General features: G+C 45.5%; 1 protein-coding gene across 9 annotated transcripts in view; it reads left to right on the top strand.

Annotated features, from left to right (window-relative positions):
* Positions 1-23,091, top strand: part of NEO1 (neogenin 1) — a 186,753-nt gene that overhangs the window by 155,331 nt on the left and 8,331 nt on the right. For 5 of the 9 annotated variants that reach the window (XM_057421010.1, XM_057421075.1, XM_057421037.1 and 2 more), the window contains exons 15-23: positions 3,290-3,484; positions 4,267-4,362; positions 5,431-5,654; positions 8,470-8,608; positions 11,763-11,870; positions 14,862-15,056; positions 15,885-15,917; positions 20,327-20,395; positions 21,313-21,460. In XM_057421010.1, coding sequence (XP_057276993.1) covers positions 3,290-3,484; positions 4,267-4,362; positions 5,431-5,654; positions 8,470-8,608; positions 11,763-11,870; positions 14,862-15,056; positions 15,885-15,917; positions 20,327-20,395; positions 21,313-21,460 — 1,207 coding nt within the window. The remainder of the gene's footprint in view (positions 1-3,289; positions 3,485-4,266; positions 4,363-5,430; positions 5,655-8,469; positions 8,609-11,762; positions 11,871-14,861; positions 15,057-15,884; positions 15,918-20,326; positions 20,396-21,312; positions 21,461-23,091) is intronic. The other 4 variants (XM_057421027.1, XM_057421067.1, XM_057421018.1 and 1 more) reach the window with 2 other exon arrangements.

Here is a 23,091-nt window from a genome sequence, read left to right on the forward strand (position 1 = left end):
TGCTTGTAGACTGTATCAGATTTGACACAGGAGCAAAGAAAGAGCAGAAAGCACTGTCTTCAGCCCTAGACCTTTGCAAACTCTCCATCATTGGTACCACGCTTCCTTAGAATGCTTTTCCTGGGCTTCTAGTTTTGCTGAGACTCTTTCTAAAGAGAACATTTGCCCCACAAGAATTGTTGCTTTTGTTATTGCTCCAGTACTGGTAGCAGTAGACTAGGACGGACCTTTATCTTCCATCAGAGGTCAAGTCTCTTCCACTGCTTCATGATATGCAGTGCACAGAACCACGTTAACATCTTGTTTTCCACACATAGGGTTTTTAAAAGTAGAGAATGTTCTGTGAAAACTGTTGACCCTTGATAGCTGGACCAGATGTTGGTTATTTACTACACCAGAACAGTTCAAAGGTGGGAACCTGCTTCTTGCAGAATTGAGATCCAGGTGTGGCATACAGAATTCCGATCTGTGAGCATCTCCCAGGAATCTCAGAGCAATTAAAATGGAAGAAAAGTGGTTATTTTAAAAAGGATGAGGCGAATCTCGTTGGAGCTGCCTCCATGGCGCTGCTGATCCTGGTTAGACTGTTCCCATTTCAGAAAAGCATTTAATTAGTGCTCCTGCACGCAAGTTAGCTTGCGCTTTTTTGTAGGCCAGTTTCCCTCTTGGCTTTGTTAAAGTAGCTGCAGGGCCCAGTGATGTCTTTCACATCTGTGTGGCTTGAGATTCAGTTCTGCTGGCAGCTGGAAGACAGAATAGTGAAAGAGCTCCAGTATTTGCTCTGTGCTGTTGGAAGGTTGCCTCGACAGTCAGCTGATGAAAGCTCTTGAGAGCCGGGGCTTCAATCTTTGTGTTAATGCAAAGTTGATGCTTGACTTAATACTCATCCTCTTGCTGCTTACTCTTCACTTCCTCATCAAGAGCAGTGCAAAGCCCAGTGTTCAGGGTAGAGTTGTGTTTTGTAGTTATTTTAAATGCCTTTTTGGAGTTGAAATCCCTTTCATCTGTGTCTGTCTTCCTCTAACTGGCTGTGACACAACCTTGCAGAATGAGAACCCGCTCATTCCCCAAACCTCAGCAGAGCTCTGCACATAGGCAGCACTTACACATGGTACTGAAAGTGTGCTCTGCTTTTGAAGCAGAGTTCATTGTACTTTGCCAGAGGATAGCATCAGGACTAAATTTAATCAGGACAGTAGGAGGGAAAAGGAAAGAACCTTTTCATTCTGTGTGGGCTTTGCCATTTTCATTTTTGTCCAGTGGGAATGTTGAAATTAAGGAATTCTCACTTTCTTTATGCATATTCTTTTCAATGAATTAAGTAATAAAAACTTCACAATTAATGTTACAACATAACACGGTGTCCATATGATTCTGTATACATGCATGAGATCTTTCTATCTGTGCATGCTGGAAAAAAGGTGTCCATGCTCCTATGGAGCCAGGCTGAGAGAGCTGGGCTGGGGCAGCCTGGAGAAGAGAAGGCTCCTGAAGGGGAGACCTGAGAGCAGCTCCAGTGCCTGAAGGGGCTGCAGGAAACCTGGAGAGGGGCTTGGGACAAGGGATGTAGGGACAGGCCAAGGGGAATGGCTTGAACTTGCCAGAGGGGAGACTGAGATGAGCTCTTAGGCAGAAGCTCTTCCCTGGGAGGGTGCTGAGGCGCTGGCACAGGGTGCCCAGAGAAGCTGTGGCTGCCCCATCCCTGGCAGTGTTCAAGGCCAAGTTGGACACAGGGGCTTGGAGCAAGCTGCTCTAGTGGAAGGTGTCCCTGCCCGTGACAGGGGTTGGAACTGGATGAGCTTTAAGGTCCCTTCCAACCCAAACCAGGCTGGATTCTATGGTACTTTTTATTTTTCTCTCTTTACTAAGCTCATGTGGATAATTTCGGGACCATGCAAATCTGTTTACAACCAAGCTTTAATTTCTCAGGCTTACTGGACATGTGAGACTTAACTCCCTTTTATTCCATTGAATTTAAATAGAAACTAATTCACTTTCTGGTGTCATCAATGGAAATGGGAGCCAGACTCTTACAGTTTAGTTTTAGGGGGGCCGTGTCGTTTTGCAGTCGGTGCAAGGCCCCCGAGGAGCCCATATGCCAGAGGTGTTGAACAGTTGTGCAGAGTCTCTCCCCTGTGCACTAACTCGTGTGCAGTTAAAAATGTCCCCTCCCGTATTGCAGTGCTGTAGCTTTTCTGTAGTTAATAGTTGTGAACCTCAATTGATCAGCGGTGTCAGCTGGAGACTGTAAACTCCCTGGGCGAGCAGGCCAGTGGCATATTATGATCCAAATAATCCTCCTGTCGTGGTGCTTTATTAAATGCTTTTAGAGAACCGCTGCATGTTTCATTAAAATGAAATCCCTGCAGGAAGCACAGCCCTCGGAACTGGTGCTGGTTTAGAGCAGGGAACTCGCCTTCTACTTGCACAGAATTATTTATCATCTGCCGACATACAGCAGGCTCCAGTGGCCTGACAAAAGCTCTTACTTAATTTGGGGGACGATAAAACAAGGGCTTGGACAGCAGTAGGTGCAGCCATGCTTTTAGATTGCTCTGAAGTTCTACTTGGCAGTGGGGAAAACACCATCCAGTAAAAATACATGGGGATTTCAGTGCCGTGTTGTGGAAGTTCTTCTGCCGGGGATCCCCATCCCAATGCTCTGGTGGATTGTGAGGGGATTTGTGTTGCGTGTGGTACAGGTGCATTATAGTTTGTGAATTATGTTAAAGAGGCCCAAGGATTTAAACAGTGACAAGTGTAGGACAGACCAGAAGAAACCTTTGTAGCACATGCAGCAGTGGTTTATGGACAATTCTTAGAGCTTTGGAGTAGTTTTTTGAAGGCCAGGAGTGTTGCTTTCATCATTAGGTTGTTTTCAGTGTAATTATTGTAATGCCCTCAGGTAAGTGATGTGATGGAGCTGGAAGTAGATTGGAGGGGAAGGACGTGATAAATTTCATGGCTGTTTGAGGAATGACAAACTAGAACATGCACAAACATCAGAACATCTGCCTTGACGCAGATCTGATGCTTCCCTTCAGTACAACTGCCCTTTCTTTTAAACAGAGGGTCTATTAAAATGTACTAGTCTACAAATCTGTGTTAATTTTCTTCTGCTTATTAGAGGTCTTTGCTCTCTCTTGCACAACGACGCTCCTCCTTTGGAGCGTATTCATTTCAGTACAGACACAGAGTAAAGTGCTTCGTTTGACCTTCCTAGCTCATAGGTCTTTATGTAATTACCTTTATTTAGGAATCCTTTCAGTCCATCATTTTTCTTTAACAGAAACCCGCGTTCCTGAAGTTCCCAGCTCCCTGCACGTCCGTCCCCTTGTCACCAGCATTGTCGTGAGCTGGACTCCTCCTGAAAACCAGAATATCGTGGTGAGAGGCTATGCGATCGGGTATGGCATCGGCAGCCCTCACGCCCAGACCATCAAGGTGGACTACAAACAGAGATACTACACCATCGAAAACCTAGGTATGGGGAGAGAATCAACACTCGTGCCCAGGTTTTACCTCTCAGTGCTGCCACAGTTCTCTAATTATGGAGTTAGAAATAACTAATACTGCATGTGTGTTCTTAAGGCGATCTTGTTCCTTATTGAGCTATTGCAGTGGATGCCACACTGTGGATAAATTTGAAATAAACTCTATTTTCTGATGATAAAGAGGCAGAGGAATAGCCCTTCCCCCCCCCAACCCCAGAACCCTACATCCACTGAGTTTGAAGCACAGTGCGTTTTGATGTGGTGCTTTCTTTTCAACACTTATTAAAACGCTTCCATGCTGAGCAGCGTTCCCTGGTTCTCCTTCTGGAGCTGCAGAACAGGTGGCCTGAGGCAAAAAAGAAACTCAAATGTCACCAAGATACAGTGGCATCTACGTGGAAAGAAAACTGGAGATTCAATCCTCCAGAGAATTCTCTGTGTTAGGTAAAATATCCTGAAAGCAAAATAAACATTAGTGTCACAAACTATGGGAAGTTCTATGAAAGAGGAGTTTTGAGTGATTTTATCATAGAGCAACTTAAAACAGTCATTAAAGATGTTTTTCCTCACTGTTGTTTTGGCTGTACTTGAGGAAGGTTTGCTGAGACTGCAGACCTGTGCTGTAGGAGAACTTTGGAGCACTAACAGAAAGTCTATGTGGAAATTCAGCCTAAGGATTTCATGTATTCCTGTCATAAAATACTGAACAAAGAGAAGGAGAAAACGGGATTCAATGTGAGCTTGACTTAAGGCGTTTGTTCTTTCCCTTTAGACCCAAGCTCCCACTATGTCATAACCCTGAAAGCCTTTAACAACGTTGGGGAAGGGATCCCTCTCTACGAGAGCGCGGTGACCAGGCCTCACTCGGGTAAGGGCGAGGGGCTGCTCTCAGTGTCTTGCACAGCCAAACTCCTCCATGAACTGCACGAGGCTGAGCTTGTGGTGCTGGTGTGTGACCGAGTGGCCTTGCTGTTGTGGTGGTTGCGTTCACACGTCCTCCATTCATGGAGCCACCTCAAATTGGTGTCATTTGTACGTTACAACACTTACCTTTCAAGTGCTAATCCCAGCCTGGTTCTCTGTGCAGCCTGTGCCAGCACCTCACCACCATTACCTCGGCACACATCCTGTGGGTGCAGTTCTGAAGGCCCTTGTTTTGTGTTTTATAGTATAGACAAGTATAGATTTTTGAGGGTCTTTTACACTGAGGTTTTGAATGTGATGCCTGCATTTTCTTCCTCTAAGTCTCAACGTCTTGTCACTTATGCTAAGCAAGTTCCTGGCATATGTGTTTCTTGTAATACATTAATAAAAGATTTTAAGCAGAGAAATCGGTTTGCAAGCAAGCTACTACATTGCTGTAGCTCAGTGTGCTCCCTGTTAGACTCTCAGTGTCACACAGTCACTCTGTGTAGCTGGAATCCTTGTCAGTTATGAAGATTTGCAGTTACTGCAGGTCTGTGTGACGTTGGAAACTTGAGCACCATCAAGAGTCTGTAAAAGGTGCTGGGAGTTCCCCTTCATTTTTATGAAGTGGTAGTTACCCAGCTAGGAGTTCAGCTCTTTTTCCTCATGGTTTTCTGAAGGGGAGGGATCAGTGGACATTCAGTCAAATATAGTTCAAATTACTGCATGTTGGGGGTTCTTAGGCCATGGGTGAATGCACTGAACACTAATATGTTAGGTGTGTATATATCTTAGCATATATATGTTGTCTGACTGTCTTAAGAAGGGAACACGATGCAAGAGTAATTTTATTAGCCTGTCTTATGTCACCTATTTATTAACTCTGGCTTTTCTCTCTTTTTCTCCATTTCTCACCTTTCATTTCATTGCACAACCCTGCATTTCCCCTTTTTGTTTTTGTTTTACATTAAAATGCCACCTTCTCCCTTTTTAATTATAATACACTACTTTTTACCCATCAATTCCCTAGACACTTCCGAGGTTGATTTGTTTGTTATTAATGCTCCATACACTCCAGTGCCAGATCCGTCTCCCATGATGCCACCAGTGGGAGTTCAGGCTTCCATCCTGAGCCATGACACCATACGGATCACTTGGGCAGACAACTCTCTGCCGAAGAACCAGAAGATCACAGATGCTCGCTACTACACAGTGCGCTGGAAAACCAATATTCCTGCTAATACCAAGTACAAGGTATCGGAGCTTCCCCAGCACTAACACAGCTGCCTTCAGTCAGTAACAAGCAGTTTCATGTTTGAGGCAGGGTTAAGTGAAGCAGAGTAAAGAAAGACAAGGGCTGAGGAAGCGGTGTAGAGGTGGGCTCAGTTTTATTTGAGATGTCTGAACCGAGTTCATAGAATCCCAGCCTGGTTTGGGTTGGAAGGGACCTTAAAGCTCATCCAGCTCCAATCCCTGCCACGGGCAGGGACACCTTCCACTAGAGCAGCTTGCTCCAAGCCCCTGTGTCCAGCCTGGCCTTGAGCACTGCCAGGAATGGGGCAGCCACAGCTTCTCTGGTTCACACCAGTTCTGCTCAGTTAAATCATTGCTTCAAAGATTCATCTAGACTTAGTGAAAGGAGTTGGTTTTGTGTTCGCTTTTGCATGTGTGGGGTGTTGGTGTGAGTGGAAGGGCCACCATGGGAGCAAAGGTGAATGTTTCCATGGTTACTTTCTGCTGTGGAACCATGGAAACAGTGACAGTTTCATACTTTCTGCTTCACCCAGTTGTGATCACATCCGTAAATGGGGACTTACCTTTAGAGGAGCCAGTAACACATTAGTAAGGAACATGTTACCAGTGGCTTCTCTCCAGGTAACAGATCTGAGTTTCAGGGGAGAGTCATGCAGGGTGTCTTTACGTTTCCTTTTGCAACCTTTCCTGTTCATACAAAGCTGACAGTGAACTGCATGGGTACGACGTCTGTGACAGTAACTTCATGAGGGCCCTGCCTCCCTTGATTTTCACCTGGTGTTCTGATTTGAAAAGCAGAGCTGGGGCTTGCTTTATGGCTTTGCATTTTCTTCAGTCGGTTGTTTGGATCGTTTTTTAGGTTTCAGAGTTCTCAGGAGGCCTCAAAACTGCTGACTTCAGATTTCACATTAGAAATGAGACTCAAAGGAAATGGTTGTTAAAACCTCCAGCCAGTGGAGCTCCCTTTGTGCTCTCACAGAGCAATCTTGGTACAAACCAGGGTTTTTTAATGGAAATGAAAAGCTGTGTATATCCGTGTTCTCCCTCTAAAGGCAAGTTATTTGAGCCCTCATTCCTGTGTCCTGTGGAGGGGATGTCTCAGGAGTGGTTTATACAATACTGCAGTTTCATTAGTTAAATGCTAGGAAATCCCACCCTGTGGTAAATGAAGTAAATGAAGCAAATGAAGCTTCTGGTGGACAGTGGTGGTTACTTTTAAGAAAGGCAAAACCTTTTTCAGCAGCGTTGCTCCATCAGCTGCTGCATTTCAGTCAGGTCTTGGGTAACTTTATGAAGTGTGAGCTAGTGTACTGCTTGTTGCAGCCAGCTCTCGCAGCCTTCCTGTTTCTTGCATGTCTGGGGGCTGTTGGCCTGTTGCATCGGAGCTCCTCTGATCCACCACCTTGCACACAGCAGTTGTATGCTGGTGTCAGTTCTCTGGTATCCAGTGCTACATCAGCTCAACATAAAGTCGTTTCATCCATCCCTCTTGTCAGTAAGTATAGTTCATTCATGTTTCCTACGTTTACTCCCCACTTCTGCACAGTTGCAAACTCACTGAGGAAAAGTAATGACTTCAAACACAAGTTAAGAGGTTCTGCTTTTACAGAGCCTTCTTTCCTTAAATTTGTGTAGGAGCAGTGTCAGTCTAGAGCACATAAACCCAGGAACAGATGTGATGCAGTTCCTGAAGCTAATAAACTCTGCTGTGCTTTGAACAGTGTCAGGCGTCTTTGTTGGTGGTCAGGGTTGTCCTACTCACAGGCTACCCAGGATGTATTGGTGTGCACTCCAGTGTAAGCTGAAGTATTAAATCTTAACTCGGATCTTTAGGACTGTATAAAAGGAAAATAAACTTTACAAGGTAATATTTATGAAGTTTATTCTCTAGTAGGTGAGCAGTGTTCAGTACCATGGGACAGTTGTGAGCTTAACAACAGTAAGTGGGGTTGAAAAACGAAGAAAGCAGGAAAGTCTCCTGCTCCAGTTCAGCCTTTCGTGTGTCACTGCCGTTCAATGTGATGTGCAGGGAACACCACCTAGTTTCAAAGGTGTAGATTAAAACCACAATTTGAGCCTGTAAAAAGCACTGCAACTACGAGCAGACAAGTGGTACAAACAGAATCGAGTGCTTAAGTGTGGTTAGGCATTTCTCTAGGGATTGTGGAGGGGAAGAACTGGTGTGCTATTGTTCATCGGGGTGCATCAGCTCCTAATGGAAAGTGTAGGAGTCACAGAATCAACTAAGTTGAGAAAGACCTTTAATATTTCTTTAAAAATCTTGGGATTGATGGTTTTAAAATCTTAAGTAGAGAAGATTTCTCCTTTGAGCTTGTCCTTCCTTGTACCTTCAGGTGGGGTTGTACCTTTGGTTTTCACGTGTGTTAAAAATTGACTGGAAGTTGTAGCAGGAATGTGGAAGGCAGAGATTTCAAGCAGGACTGTTACTGTTAGCTGGGCTTCAGTGCTTTCCCTCGCCAGATCAGTTAATGAACTGCTGTAAATGAACCCCCCTAATCACAGTGACTTACCCTGCACACACAAGTGTGTCCAAGACCTCGTCTTGCCTTTTTTCTTCCCCTTTAATTTCTAATTGACTGCTGTTAAATGCTCTTGCTGATTGCAGAAAGCATTTCTAGTTGAGGATGAAACAACTGCGCTTTAATTCTTGATGAATGAATTTTCATGGCAGAGCAAAACCATTACAGATTTAATGACTGGTTATGAAAATGCTTTAAGCACTTACCTAAGCCAAGGGCGTTTGGGAGCCAGCGACTGATGCTTTCAGAAGTTACTGACTCTGTTTCCCTTTCAGACTGCCAACGCCACCACTTTGAGCTACTTAGTGACTGGGTTGAAACCAAACACCTTGTATGAATTCTCCGTGATGGTGACTAAAGGGCGAAGATCGAGTACTTGGAGTATGACGGCGCATGGAACGACTTTTGAATTAGGTACTCCTCCTCTCTCCCTGGAAGGGCCAGCAGTCCCAGTGAGATGAACGGAGTATGCCACAGTTCTGGGAGAGGGAAAGCATGTGTTTAAAATGATTATGCTGATGAATACTTGCTGGGAGGTTCTTATCTTTATAGCTTAGAAACTGATTAAAATCAACAACAACACACTTCAGATTTCAAAGGGGTGATTGCATGCAAAAGAATTTACAGCAAATTACAGAGGAGTAATGAATAATGTACCACAGTTCGTGGGCAGGAGAGAAGAAGGAAGTGTATGCTTGGAGCATATCAGAGCACGTTAATACAAATACAAAGAAAATACATAGAATCATAGAATAGTTAGGGTTGGAAAGGACCTTAAGATCATCAAGTTCCAACCCCCCTGCCATGGGCAGGGACACCTCACACTAAACCATCTCACCCAAGGCTCTGTCCAACCTGGCCTTGGACACTGCCAGGGATGGAGCATTCACAACCTCCCTGGGCAACCCATTCCAGTGCCTCACCACCCTAACAGGAAAGAACTTCTGCCTTATATCCAATCTAAACTTCCCCTGTTTAAGTTTGAACCCGTTACCCCTTGTCCTGTCACTACAGCCCCTAATGAAGAGTCCATCCCCAGCATCCCTATAGACCCCCTTCAGATACTGGAAGGCTGCTCTGAGGTCTCCATGCTGCCTTCTCTTCTCCAGGCTGAACAGCCCCAATGTTCTCAGCCTGTCTCCATATGGGAGGTGCTCCAGCCCCTTATTATCCTCGTGGTCTCCTCTGGACTTGTTCCAACAGTTCCGTGTTCTTTCTATGTTGAGGACACCAGAACTGCACACAATCAGCAAATAATAATTAAAACCTGTCATTGTGCTGATAGAGTTACAGAGGGGGCGCATGAGGCAAGTGAGCTAACAGAAATCCCAGTAGAAGTTAAGACATCCAAATCAACCCTAAATTCTTGTGCCTTGGAGGCATTGCCAGTGCAGTCCTCAGTGCCACAGAAATGCTGGAAGCTCGGGGTACAGAACAGAAAGGGGTTTATAGATGCCAGGATGAACTTGTGTCTGCTGAGTACCGGGGAGGTGCGGGACCTGTGCACCTGACCTGTCCCTCATTAGCTCTTTTTATCCTGCAGTGTTACATGATCTTTGTGCAATTAAATTGACTGCTTATTATGCTTAGGTTTCTCTTGATATGAACTGTAAGGATTAAGAAAGAGCCTGTCCCACTTAGCCTGTAGTTCTTACACTAAATAAAATACAGCAAAAAGAAATCAGGCACACAAAGAATTAGTTGAGATGATCCAAATAACTCTATAGCAAGGCATAAGAAAAAGTAAGAGCAGGTTATAAGCAGAAATCTAACTTATTCTGAAGCCCCATAAAGCTTTAGTGGGCTTCAGTTGCTTTTGAAAACATTGTCTTCATTTTTGGTGGGAAGTCCATGATGTGGAGGCAGATCTGGACTGAAGCTCCTTTCCCATTCCAATGACTGTGGCCATCCCAGGTTATTTGGTGACACGCACACAATCCTCATCCATAACTACATGGGGGATAGAAAAAGTTGCAGGAACGAAGTTCTTGAAGCGGCATTTGAAACTCGGAAATCTGCAGAGGGAGGGTGAGATACAGGAGACCTCACTTCATCTGAATAGAAAGTTAATGCGGGATGGTTGTAAAGGATATCTGCAAATGTGACCTAAAGCTTGGAAGCCAAGAAACAAATAACCCCCAGAAGGCTAAATGTCTTTTTTCATAATGGATCTTGTGATTTATATCACTCACAAATTCCATAGTGTGTGACTGATGGTTTTGGATACCCCTGAGTAGCAGCGTTGTGTAGGACTTGCACCTCAGCTCCTGCCGAAGGAAAACCCAGGATACTGGGTTCAGTGCTGGTCTGTGGGTTAGAAATCTCCTGTAGGCTAGTCCTGGGGTTTGTTTTAGTCTCAAGTTTACTGTAGGGCCTGGAGTTGTGCCTTACGGCCATATGTTTGTTGAGTGTGTTTGTAAGAGTCTGGGATAATAGGTACAGTAACTGTTGAGCTTTTGCTACCCCTGGATTCCCCCTGCTCTGTGCACAGGGTTAGTAGGCAGCCATCTCAGAGGATGTACAGATTAATTTCTAATGGGTAATATCCCTAAAGCTCTTGAAATGCAGAAAGCCCTGGAAGCACTACATGTTACTGTTACAGTGTTAAATATCCACAGCGGATTTACTTTGCTAGAAGTTACCTAATTAGAAGTCTCCTGTTTTCCACGATGTGGCTGTGCAGAGCCTGGCCTGGTCAATGCACCTTTGGAGATGCTGGCTCTGTGCAGCCAGATGCATTAATCTGAGTCCCAGCTGGAAATCTCAGTTCACAGCAAGCAAGGACTCACATTTCAGGCCTGCGCTGCAGCAACCTGTGCCATTTCCTCAGTGTGAGGCAGGAGGAGGCTGATGGGAGAAGGGAGCACGTTCTCCTTCTTTCTTTCTCTCAGTCTTGCTCTCTGGCAGCCCAAGGAAGAGGGTTGGACAGGTGTGCTCCACAGATAGTTCTGGATTTCAAATGGTGAGGCAGATTTCCTTGCAAATTACACTGAATTCTTTGCTAAAGTCAATCAGCAACTATGGATTATGGTTCTAAATCTCAGGTGGGCTTCCTTCGCCGGTTCAGTTTTAAGTGGCAAATTGGCATTACTCAGTCCCACCATAAACCTGAAAATATGGAGGTATTTCATATAAAGCATACTTATTTCACACATCTGTGTCATTTTTATGGTGTCTGAAGAAATTCAGTTGGAAGTCATTGACCCCAGCCGTTAGAACTGTACAGTGATGCTGTGGTTTTGGAGACATGGGCTTACTCAGTTGTGAATCACGGTATCTGTTGGCAGAACCATAGAATAGTTTGGGTTGGAAGGGACCTTGAAGATCATCTGGCTCTTCAGAAGCAGGTACCTCCTCCTGGAAAGGAGATGCTGCACACCAGGTGGCATTTGCTGGTTGAATGGAGTAAATCGGTAAGACCACTACACACAGTGGTGGATTTATTTGAAGATGGAATGTTCTGAGATTTTTACTGTTGTATGTGCCTTTTTCAACGGTAAAACAAAGACAGATGTCTCCGAGGTTACTTTATCTGTCCAGTGACACGAGTCTGTCTGCTTGCTTGCAGTTCCCACTTCTCCTCCCAAAGATGTGACTGTGGTGAGCAAAGAGGGGAAACCTCGGACAATAATTGTCAACTGGCAGCCTCCATCGGAAGCCAACGGCAAAATCACAGGTGCAGTTTGCATGAGCAATGAAGTCTATACACGATGCTGGTTAGCAGCAGAATATAACGTGCATAACCATGTGAGCATGTTCATAGAGCGAACCAAGAGGTGTTTACCTTTGTCAGTCTCTTTAGTTGTTCGGATTAATCATTTACTTTTGTACCCAGTCAAAATATATTAAGATAGAAAGTAACAGCAGTGTGAAATTGGAGGTAACCAGATAGAGAATTGGAAGTTTAAATATCTTAATAACCTTTGTCTCCATCAGCTTGTGCTCCTCTAAAGGCATGCCTCCAGAAATCATAGAATAGAATCATAGCATCGTTAAGGTTGGAAAGGACCTTAAGATCATCTAGTTCCAACCCCCTGCCGTGGGGGTAATGCCTCTGGCCCCTCAGAAATTTATTTAGGAGAATCCACCCCAGTGCTTATTGCTATCTTTGTGTCATCTTTGTGGTGTGGAACAGACTTAAAGTCAGTTATTAGTCCCTTGACAAAACCATTAGGAGTAAACTGTTACTTGTCTCAGTAACTACATCACTTCTACGTAGGAGAAATCATTTTACAGAAAATATTACTGTTTCCCTTTGGTGGTTTCTGCCTGGAATCCCATTTCTAAAGGCTTCCCGAAATAGTTCACTTCCATTTGCTGTTTGCTTTTACCCCAGACTTTATGCTTGAAGCACCTTTAGTGGTGCAGAGTTTGCAGTGTGGGGTTTTGCTTTTGTTCTCGGAATCAAACCTTTGGAAGCTGTCACCACCCGAGATCGGGTAAGATTCCAGACAGGACACTCAAGCCAGTTGGATCTCTCTGAAAAGGCAGAACACTGGAGACTTAACCCTTGGTTACAAAGCCAGTTCTGTGTTATTATCAGCAAGATGTTTTTCCTCTATATAGGAAAGAAGCTTTGACTGGAGAAACAAGAGCCTTTATCATAACTACAGGTTAAAGGGCTTGGCTGCTAGTGGTCAGTAGGGGTGGGAAACAATAGGCACAAATAGCCCCAGCCTATATATGTTCCTGAAACATCTCCTTGCAATTTCTATTCTGTGAAACAGAACCTGACCTTTATTCATAGAGTATTTATTAGGTTTTGCGTAAGTAGCAGTTTACAGCTAAAAAATACATCATTCTGTGGTGAGTCTGAGTCTCCCAAATAGGAGATTCAGTTTACCAGAACAAGGCATTTGGCAGGGATGTGTGTGTGCGCTGGGTGCCCTCTGGTGGGAAGAGCCCCTGCAGTGAGAGAGGCAGCTCCTCACAGAATCATAGAATAGTTTGGGTTGGAAAGGACCTCAAGATCATCCAGTTCCAACCCCTGCCACAGGCAGGGACACCTTCCACTCGAGCAGCTTGCTCCAAGCCCCTGTGTCCAACCTGCCCTTGAACACTGCCAGGGATGGGGCAGCCACAGCTTCTCTGGGCACCCTGTGCCAGCGCCTCAGCACCCTCACAGGGAAGAGCTTCTGCCTAAGAGCTCATCTCAGTCTCCCCTCTGGCAGGTTCAAGCCATTCCCCTTGGCCTGTCCCTACAGGCCCTTGTCCCAAGCCCCTCTCCAGGTTTCCTGCAGCCCCTTTAGGCACTGGAGCTGCTCTCAGGTCTCCCCTTCAGGAGCCTTCTCTTGTCCAGGCTGCCCCAGCCCAGCTCTCTCAGCCTGGCTCCAGAGCAGAGCTGCTCCAGCCCTTGAGCATCTCCATGGCCTCCTCTGGCCTCGCTCCAACAGCTCCACGTCCCTCTTGCGCTGCTGCCCCAGAGCTGGATCAGGGCTGCAGGGGGGGTCTCCTCAGAGCACAGCAGGGGGAGAATCCCCTTCCTGAGCTGCTGCTCATGCTCTGGGGGTGCAGCCCAGCACACGGGGGTGGTTCTGGGCTGCAGTCAGTCATTAACTCAGCTTAGTCCTTTCTGTCCACTAAACACCACCATAAAAACAAAGTGATGATGGGATTCCCTGCCCTGGAGAGCATGTCTGTGGAATGCTTGTCTTTTTTCAGCTCTGACCTCCATTTGATGTGTATGGAATGGATGTGAAATGCTGAACTGTGCTAGTCTGGGTTCCAGATGCTTGTGCATTGTTATAGTTGCTGACAAATTGGTACAGTCACAATTTAAGTCAATATTCTTGTGCCACTATACTATATATGGTGCTTTTAACTGTCACTATAGATATCTGCGTGTGTGTATGTATATCTCTATGTGTATATATATATGTATAAAAATAAAAATATATATATAAAATATTGCCCCTTCTTGGCCTAGTTACAGGTATGTTGCTTTGTGACCTGGACAAGTTGCAAGCATTAAGCCTTCTCCTTACTATAACCCCAGCCTGGCAGTGTGTGGGACAAAGAAGCAGCTGGAGATCCAGCCCTGTAGTGGTGCAAGTGTTCATTTTATGCTGGGGCTCTGTGTTTCCTATATTAGAAAAGTTACAAAGCTTTTACTTCATAGCGGTTTGTAATTGCAGCGTATTCAGTAACAAAGCTCATACCTTTTCCATGCCTGTGACATGCACATAACTTCAGTTCTCTTCTGATCATCACCTTTATTTAGACCCTGAAAAATAAACCCATTATAAACCATTGAGCACATGCTCTTCAGCTGTGCATGAGAATCTTTTGTTGTTTTAACGTTAACTGGTTTTATAAATATTAATACTTTGAGGATGCTTTAATAACAGCTTTGTTATTTTACGTTATTTGGTCTATGAGCAGGCAAAGAGATGGAAAGGAAGAATTTCTCCAAATCCAGTGAACAGGGGTCAGAAGGAATTTTGACTTTTCAGTGGCTTTTTTCCTCTTAACCCAAACTTATGAACGGTTTAAAACTTAAGCTGGGCTGGCTGGCTAAGACTTGAATGCATTCTTAGTCTCTGAAAAAGTAAGAGAAATCACATCAATAGCTGTGTGTAATGAGAAGTCAATAGAATATGTTCTGTGAGGTCTTACCACTGTCCTGTTCGCTCATGTGTAAAATCCTTTTGCTTTTCCCTCTCGATAGGATACATCATTTACTACAGTACGGATGTGAACGCTGAAATACACGACTGGGTTATCGAACCCGTCGTGGGAAACAGACTGACCCATCAGATACAGGAGCTGACCCTCGACACACCCTATTACTTCAAAATTCAGGCCCGCAACTCCAAGGGCATGGGGCCAATGTCTGAGGCAGTTCAGTTCAGGACCCCCAAAGGTAAATCACCACGGAGGTCTCGGGATCTTCCTCTGCTTTTCCTGATTGCAACTCCTGTAAGGTCAGGGTAGTGTGAATTTTGTATCTCCTAGAATCCCAGCGTGGTTTGGGTTGGAAAGGACCTTAAAGCTCATCCAGATCCCACCCCCTGCCATGGGCAGGGACACCTCACACATGCGGCCCAAGAGTCTGTTCAACCTGGCCTTGAACACTGCCAGGGATGGAACATTCACCACTTCTTTGGGAGCCTGTTTAAATTGGAAGAGGCAGGAGGAGCAAACGGAGTTTGACTTCAATGGAATTTTCTATTTGCATATAGTTAATAGATAAGCAAATGTTGCTCAGCTGCTTGATTCATTGTGGTGTTTCTCAGTTACTGGTGGGCACTCAGGTCTCACCTAGTTATAGTGTCCTAAAGGTGGTTTTTAGGAAAGCAGTTTTTAGATGTTTTAAGGTCGTGGGTCTTGTGTGTCACGCCCCAGCAGTACAAAGCTGCAGGCTTTCCAGTTGGAGCCAGCAGTGCAGCTGTGTGCTGGTGACTTGGATGTCACAGCGGGAATAATGAGATAGAGCAGCTCTTAAATCAAGAACTAATGAAGTGGAACACATGCACATTGCTTGGGAAAAAGTACTCGAAGGAGAGGAGAAATATAAAACGTTAGGAGTAGATTTCTTGAAGGGTACCTTTACCATGTGAGCACTGGTGGTTAGAAATGGGAGCTCCCCCTGGTCTGCTTGGGCAATGTGCAACTTTGATTTCTGTCTCTCACTCCTTCAAGCCTTGTGATCTTTCTCTTGTTTTTTCCTCCCCTGTGCTTGTCCCACTAGCTGAATCCTCAGATAAAATGCCTAATGATCAAGGTAAATGAACAACCACACTCTCTTTTATTCCAGCCTTCACACGTTTTGTTTTCCCTGTCCATGTGCTGTTGTTGCTTGCTGTAAATGAAACAACTGTCTGCTGCTCTAACTGTAAATGAGCGAGTTCCTGTTGTGCTTTCAATAGTGGAAGAGCTGGAAGTCCTGTTTGTGTTTGGGGTGGTAGGGATATAAAGTGATCCCTGCGGTCAGATGTCACATGAAGGGACAAGCCTGTGCCAAAGCTGAATCATTCTATCGAAGGGAATTTGGGTGAAGTGAAACTGCAGACAGCCCTCTGACCACTGAGGCAAGATCTCAGTACATTGAGGTGGAAGATCAGTCACCTAATTGCCACAAGTGCGGTTTTCTGAGCTCTTCAGCAATAATTCTGGTCAAGACAAAGGCAATATGCCTGCTCTGGGAAGGGTTTTTGCAAGAGAGATTCTGCTTGTCAGCTCCTTCAAACTCCAGGCGCTCCTGAAGAGCACAGCATTAGCTACTAAAAGCCTCAGGTTTTAAACCCCTAGCTTGAAAAATGGCAGCTTTGACTTTATGACATTGAGTTATAAGGTGGATGTCCCGGGGCTGTTGCTGCTTTCTTCCAAATAACCTACAAGCCCAATAAAAAGGGAAAGAATTAGTCTAAAGGGATGAGTTTAAAAGGACATTGGCAAGCACTCAGACACACAATTCAATAGATCCTAAAGGGGTTGAGCATGAGGGGTTTTTTCACTTGCTTTTCAACTTGTTACTTAGAAGTAATTTATTAAATATGCTTTTACCTTCTGTGTGCCACGTGATGCTGATACTGGGCAGAATGGGGTAAATTCATATCCAGCCTTGTGTAACAGAGCTGCAAGCTGAGATTCAGGTGTGTCTCAGGGGAAGAGACCCTCATGGTGTCATTGGCAGTGCTCAGCTGCAAGAGGAAGGGAATAGGGGAAGATAAAAAGGTCCTACATAGAAGCTGCTATTTCCATTCTGCACTAGTCTAACCTTATTTCAGCAGATAACCAAAGCTTGTCATCCATCGTTACCATCCTGAAGTAGCATATTCTAGTAACAACTTGATTCATTTATAGATTAGAAAACTCTACCTAAAAGCCATGAGAGTTTTGTTTCAGAATTCCTAGAAGAGCACTCATGGATTATAGATCCTGGTAGGGTAAATGTAGAAAAGGAGAAGACAAGCTGGAGAGAAGAGCCTGTTTGGTGACAGTACCGCTGAATTGCAGCATTGTGTCCTTCAGGAAGCAGTAGGCAAGTTATTTGAGACTGGGAAGAAACAGAGCTGCAGTGGGATTGACTCTGGCCTTAGTGGTTTTCCTTTTATTCTCTCCCTTACTTTTCTTCTTTATTAAGCTACATTGTTCTCCCTACGCTTCTGTAGCCCAGAGCTGGTACTGAGCTCCCCAGAGTTTAAAGGCTAAACTGCTGGTCCCTGGTTTCAGGAATTAGGTAGTGAGAAGCATCTTGGTTGGGTTCCTAATCATAGACTCAGACTGGTTTGGGTTGAAGGGACCTTAAAGCTCCTCCAGCTCCAACCCCTGCCACAGGCAGGGACCCCTTCCACTAGAGCAGCTTGCTCCAAGCCCCTGTGTCCAACCTGCCCTTGAACACTGCCAGGGATGGGGCAGCCACAGCTTCTCTGGGCACCCTGTGCCAGCGCCTCAGCACCCTCACAGGGAAGAGCTTCTGCCTAAGAGCTCATCTCAGTCTCCCCTCTGGCAGGTTAAAGCCATTCCCCTTGGCCTGTCCCTACAGGCCCTTGTCCCAAGCCCCTCTCCAGGTTTCCTGCAGCCCCTTAAGGCACTGGAGCTGCTCTCAGGTCTCCCCTTCAGGAGCCTTCTCTTGTCCAGGCTGCCCCAGCCCAGCTCTCTCAGCCTGGTTCCAGAGCAGAGCTGCTCCAGCCCTTGAGCATCTCCGTGGCCTCCTCTGGACTCCAACATCTCCATGTCCTTCTTATGTTGGGGTCCCAGAGCTGAACACAGTACTCCAGGTATCTGAATTTCATCCTAGTTTGAATCCTGGACTTGTATCTTTAATTACCTTTGTGATTTTGGAGGTGTGCAGGTGCTGACACCACACAGTCGGTGCCAACATCAGGCATTCCTGAGCTGCCACAGGTAATTGTTCCCAACACCCTTTGAAAATACAGCTGTTTGCAGAACACTGCTTCCTCCCTATCGCTGCCTTCTCATGTTTTTATCATTTCCATATGGTTTATGTCCTTTGTCACCCATACTCACACATAGGGGGGTCTGTAACAGCAGCAGCTGGCTGCGTGAGGATATAGATGGTTCAGAGAGAGCAGACCCCATGATACACTGCACCACGTCAGTGTGTTACACCCATGCGTACTACATGATCCCCGCTGCTCTGTGCAGGTGACTCTGTGTATCTTGTTATCTCCTCCATTATTTTAGGTCATCTGTTAACTTCAGGAGCAGTGATTTATCAGGATATTGAATTCCCTTGGCCAAGCACAGGTCCTTGCAGTACTCATGAGAAATATCCCTTGTGAATAATGACTCTGCACGTACAGTTCTTATTCTTATCGGTGAATTTGTTGTTAATCTCGTTATTAGTGCCACATGGCTTTTTTTAGGATGCTATTTTTAACCAGGTGTTCAGGGAAGTGATTTATGGAAGTCTAAATACAGCGTGCCAGCATAGCTGCTGTTAGCAGCCATGTTCGTGGGCTGACATTTCATGTTGGAAAATACCTGCGCTAATAAAACAGAAAGATGGGCATGAAGTGTGCCACCGTCTCTGATCAACCACCGTTGCCATGATCTTGCCTATGTTGAGGCTCCAGCTGCTGCACCAGAATTGCATAGGGTATCTGTTTGTCCTTTGTCAGTTATTTTTATTGCCCCCTCCCCCTTCTCCCACTTTTCTGGTGCTCCAAGAGATCTTCAGGGCCAGGTTCAGCAATTCAGCGAATCCACCTAGGGTTGTTTGATTTTCACATCCTTTCATACAGTAGAAGCTGTTTAAAACTCACTTGAATTAGTGCATTGCTGCTGCAAAATGATTAGTCCAGGACTTCTAGAAGAGCAGGCAGAGTCCTCTCCAGGCTGGCACATGCAGTGCGTCTTTTTGAGTCTAGGTTTGTCCTGCAGTATGTCTTCATTTATTGTAGACTAAATCTGACTCCTCCCTGTAGGGTTCCTTCCTACTGCCCTTCCCAGGGCTTGCTCAGTGTCCTTGCTGGTTCCTTTTGCTGGTTTTCCCAACTGTTCTTATTTCACAGGGAGCAGTTTACAGGCTTTGGCTTCAGGTTCCATTTGTTACACGTCCTTTACCACCTCCTGACTAGGATGGGTTTTTAACTGAGAGAATTCCTTCTCCTCATTGTGAAAGTGCCAAATTTGCTGATTTTGGGGCAGTTTGTGCACAACAGTGTAAAAATGGCTAAAGGATTATGGATTCCTGTAACCAGAGGAATGCCTTCTTTCCATCTTGCTGCACATTTACCCTCCTGCAGTATTTTCCTCATTCGTGGTCATTTTGCATTAGTGCAGTTTAATGACAATGCAGAAGTAGAAGAACCAGGGCTTTGTGTATCTTTATCTGTAGGCAGCTTTCTGCTAACTTAACACTAGAGGCAAACTCATGACTTCATGACTTGCAGCAGCAAGTGATCTAAGTTAGAGCTGAATCATGCAGGGAGAATACCTGGTAGAGTACCAAGAGGACAGCAGCTCAGCAGGGAGGTCAGCTCTTGCACTGAGCACCGAGGAGCCCACAAGCAGTAGCCAGGGTTCAGGAGGGGCTGTGTAATTTGCCTTAGTTTGTAATTATTGAGGTGCAGATGGGCTTGCTTCCAGCATCAGCCTTTAAACTTAAAGCTTAGAAACAGATTTGTTCTCCCAGGTTTCCCCAAAACCCATTTTGTGATGCCTCATTGTCACTTGTGGTGAAGGTGACATGAGCAGAAGAGAATGAGGAGAAGCTGAAAGCAGGTTTTTATGGATTTCCCCTGGTTTTGATCCTTCATTTATTTCCAGTCTTCCACACTGTCTGTAATTAGGTATTGGGAAAAAAAAAAAAACATGTAATTACTGCTTTGAGATAATTAACTGTGCAAGTGTGGCAAAGCCATTTGCCTCAATATAACCTGTGTATTACTGCACATAATATTATGTTTTAAAAATGAGTAACAGGAGAGGCTCCTGAGCTTACTTGGGAAAATAGTAATGTGGGAAACTGGTTATTAAATAGCTCTTTTGAAGAAGTGGTTCTCAGGGAGAAGCACAGCTGCTGCTCCAAGGCAAATCCTGCTGTAGGGAAGGGAAAAGGAGGAAGTTTGAGAAGAGCTACCTTAGAGATGCTCCAGTGTGTGTTTATGCGTGTGGGTGTGGATGTATATGTATATACAATTACCCCCTGCATCCCCTTTTCAGCTTCAGGGTCTGCAGGGAAAGGAAGCCGCCCCGTGGACATAGGAGCAGATTACAAACCGCCGCTGGGTGGTAAGTGCTGTTCTTCAGTCTAAACACAGTGTCTTCTGGTGTTTCACCAAGTGATGCCATATCCTCCTGAAGGTACTCATTACATCTGTTTGAGGAACTTTTTCTCTCTATGATGATAGTTGTTCCCACTCAAGACATCATTTCCTACTTCTGTCGTAGTGCTCTTGCCTGCTGTGTGGGGTAGATGGAAAAATATATCATTGCTTGCATTTACATTTCAGTCTGAAGCACGATAAGCAGATCGTGTTCCCAGTTTGGTTTTAAATAGCTGCTGGAGCGCACAAGTGTAAAATTAATTCAGGAAGAACATAGTAGGAAGTTTAAAAAGTCATCTTAATCCTTCTCCTGATCAGCACTCTGCACTGTGGAAGCCTTGCCCTAAGGTATTGCTTGTTAGCGCGACATGAAATGCGAGTCCTTCAGAGGAGGGTGCCCACTGTGGAACACCAATACCAGTTCTAGGGATTTCTGAGCATAGAATCACAGAATGGTTTGGATTGGAAAAGGCCTCAAGAGCATCCAGTTCCAGCCCCCTACCACATGCAGGGGCACCTTCCACTAGAGCAGGTTGCTCCAAGCACCATCCACCTTGGCCTCGAACACTGCCAGGGATGGGGCATTCACCGCTTCTTTGGGCAGCCTGTTCCAGGGCCTCACCATCCTCACAGTAAAGAACTTCCTTGTGTCTAATCTGAACTTCCCCTGTTTCAGTTTGAACCCATCACCCCTTGTTCTGTCACTGCAGTCCCTGATGAAGAGTCCCTCTCTGGCATCCTTGTAGGCTCCCTTCAGATACTGAAAGCTGCTCTGGGGTCTCCACACAGCTTCTAGAAGTCTTTGTTGGGGTCTGCTTGCTTTTGATGAGGATTTTTTCTGCATGAAAAATAACCCCTTTCTCTCGTCTCAAACTCTTCCAGGCAGTAACAGTCCCCATGGAAGCCCAACCTCTCCCTTGGACAGCAACATGCTCCTTGTAATCATAGTGTCCGTCGGAGTGATCACCATTGTGATTGTGGTGATAGTCGCCGTCTTCTGCACCCGTCGTACAACTTCTCACCAAAAGAAGTAAGCTGTTGGGGTGGCACTGGGACAGCTGTCCTGCCTGTGGTGGCGATGATGATGATGATGATGGTCATGTTCTGTATTCCCTAATCAGCAGAGTTTACAAACCAGCAAGAGTTTAGAGGCAAGCTGGGGCAATGCCTTCATGAATACCTACAACTGCTCCTCTCCGAGGAGGGTTAAAGTAGTGCTTCCAAGCACTAGCCAGTCCTTCTGTTTAGAGCTGTGAGAGCTCTCACTTCTGTTCTTAGCAGGTGTTTTATGGTGTGGAGTTGCTTTATAGGCTGTGCAGGATAATACCCAGTTTTTAGCTAGATGCTGGAGTGGAATTGGAGCCTGGTGCTGGACTCCTTAGAAAAGTGTTCCAAAATACAGATGGGTATCTGAATTCTTCCCTCATTTAGAGCATCTGAATTCAGACTACAGCAGCAACGCTTCCATGTATAGGCTCCTGACGAGGTTGTTCCTGCGTGTTCTTTCAAAAGGACTGAAGAGAGCTGAAAGCTTTTTTATTTTAAGTTTGAAAAGACTCTGTTATGCTAAAGAGAGGTTTAAGACAGTGATGAAAAGCCAGGCTTGGAAGATAATCTCCACTTGCTTTGCTGAAGGTGAACCGTCCTGCAAAAATGCAAGTTTTTGCAGAGAGGAGAGCAAGGATACAGGAGTGGTGGTTGAGCAACTGGGGGATATGCTTGGGAGAGGGCAAAATTCATGGCATTTTGTTTTCAAAGAGCAGAAATAACCCTGTGAACTCTTGCCTTTGTTTCTCCAGTCCTAAATGCCACCTCTCTTACGTGCAGCAACCCACAACCAGTGAATAACCTTCTGATCTGTTGTAGTTGCAGTGCTTAAAGCAGGGTGCCAGGAGCACGTCTGCCTGCAAATCACCTCACCAGAGGCTCTGCTCACTGATAGCTTTCAAAATTGTATTTAGTCCTCTCTTAGCCAGTTCTAGGAAACGTGCTACCCAGAAGGGATGCCTTCCTCCATCACTGCCAGGGTCCAAAGCGAGGGGGGGTGAAGGAAAGTGCTGGAACTCTGCATGGCATGTCCAATAGAGTTACATAATCCCAGACTGGTTTGGCCTGAAGGGACCTTAAAGCTGATGCGGTTCCAACCCCCTGCCATGGGCAGGGACACCTTCCACTTAGAGCAGAGTGTTCCAAGCCCCATCCAGCCCAGTCTCATGTCTGCCTCACAGTTTGCTGCTGCCCCCCTTCAGCAGCAGTGAGAAAGCTCCTCAGTCAGACGTGTGTGTCCTGAGCAGCAGTGAAATGAACGTTCCTGTCATTAATCTTCAAAGTTAACCATCCCATTGGGGTAATCAGCTCTCTGCACACTCTTCCCACTATTCCCACAAGCTATTGTTTGAGGTTGGTCGTACACCCTGGAGTATGGGCACAGCATGATGGATGTATGCTTCCTGTTTAGAATATTCTCTTAATAAGCACAAGTACTGAGAACTTTACTTTGTTAGTGAAGGCTCAGGCTGCAGAGCACAGTTCTTCAGCGTGTGTAGCATTTGAGACAAATTTCATGTTGCAGAATATGCTTTGAGGTGTCAGATGTAAAATTCAAAGCTTCCTGCCCAGTGGGCAGCTCCTGCTCAGCTGGATGCAAGATCTGAGGGAAAT

Source organism: Pezoporus wallicus, unplaced genomic scaffold, assembly GCF_028554395.1.
Source record: "Pezoporus wallicus isolate ANWC-B61680 ecotype Strahan unplaced genomic scaffold, APGP_CSIRO_Pwel_v1 contig_7731, whole genome shotgun sequence".
Lineage (NCBI taxonomy): Eukaryota > Metazoa > Chordata > Aves > Psittaciformes > Psittacidae > Pezoporus > Pezoporus wallicus.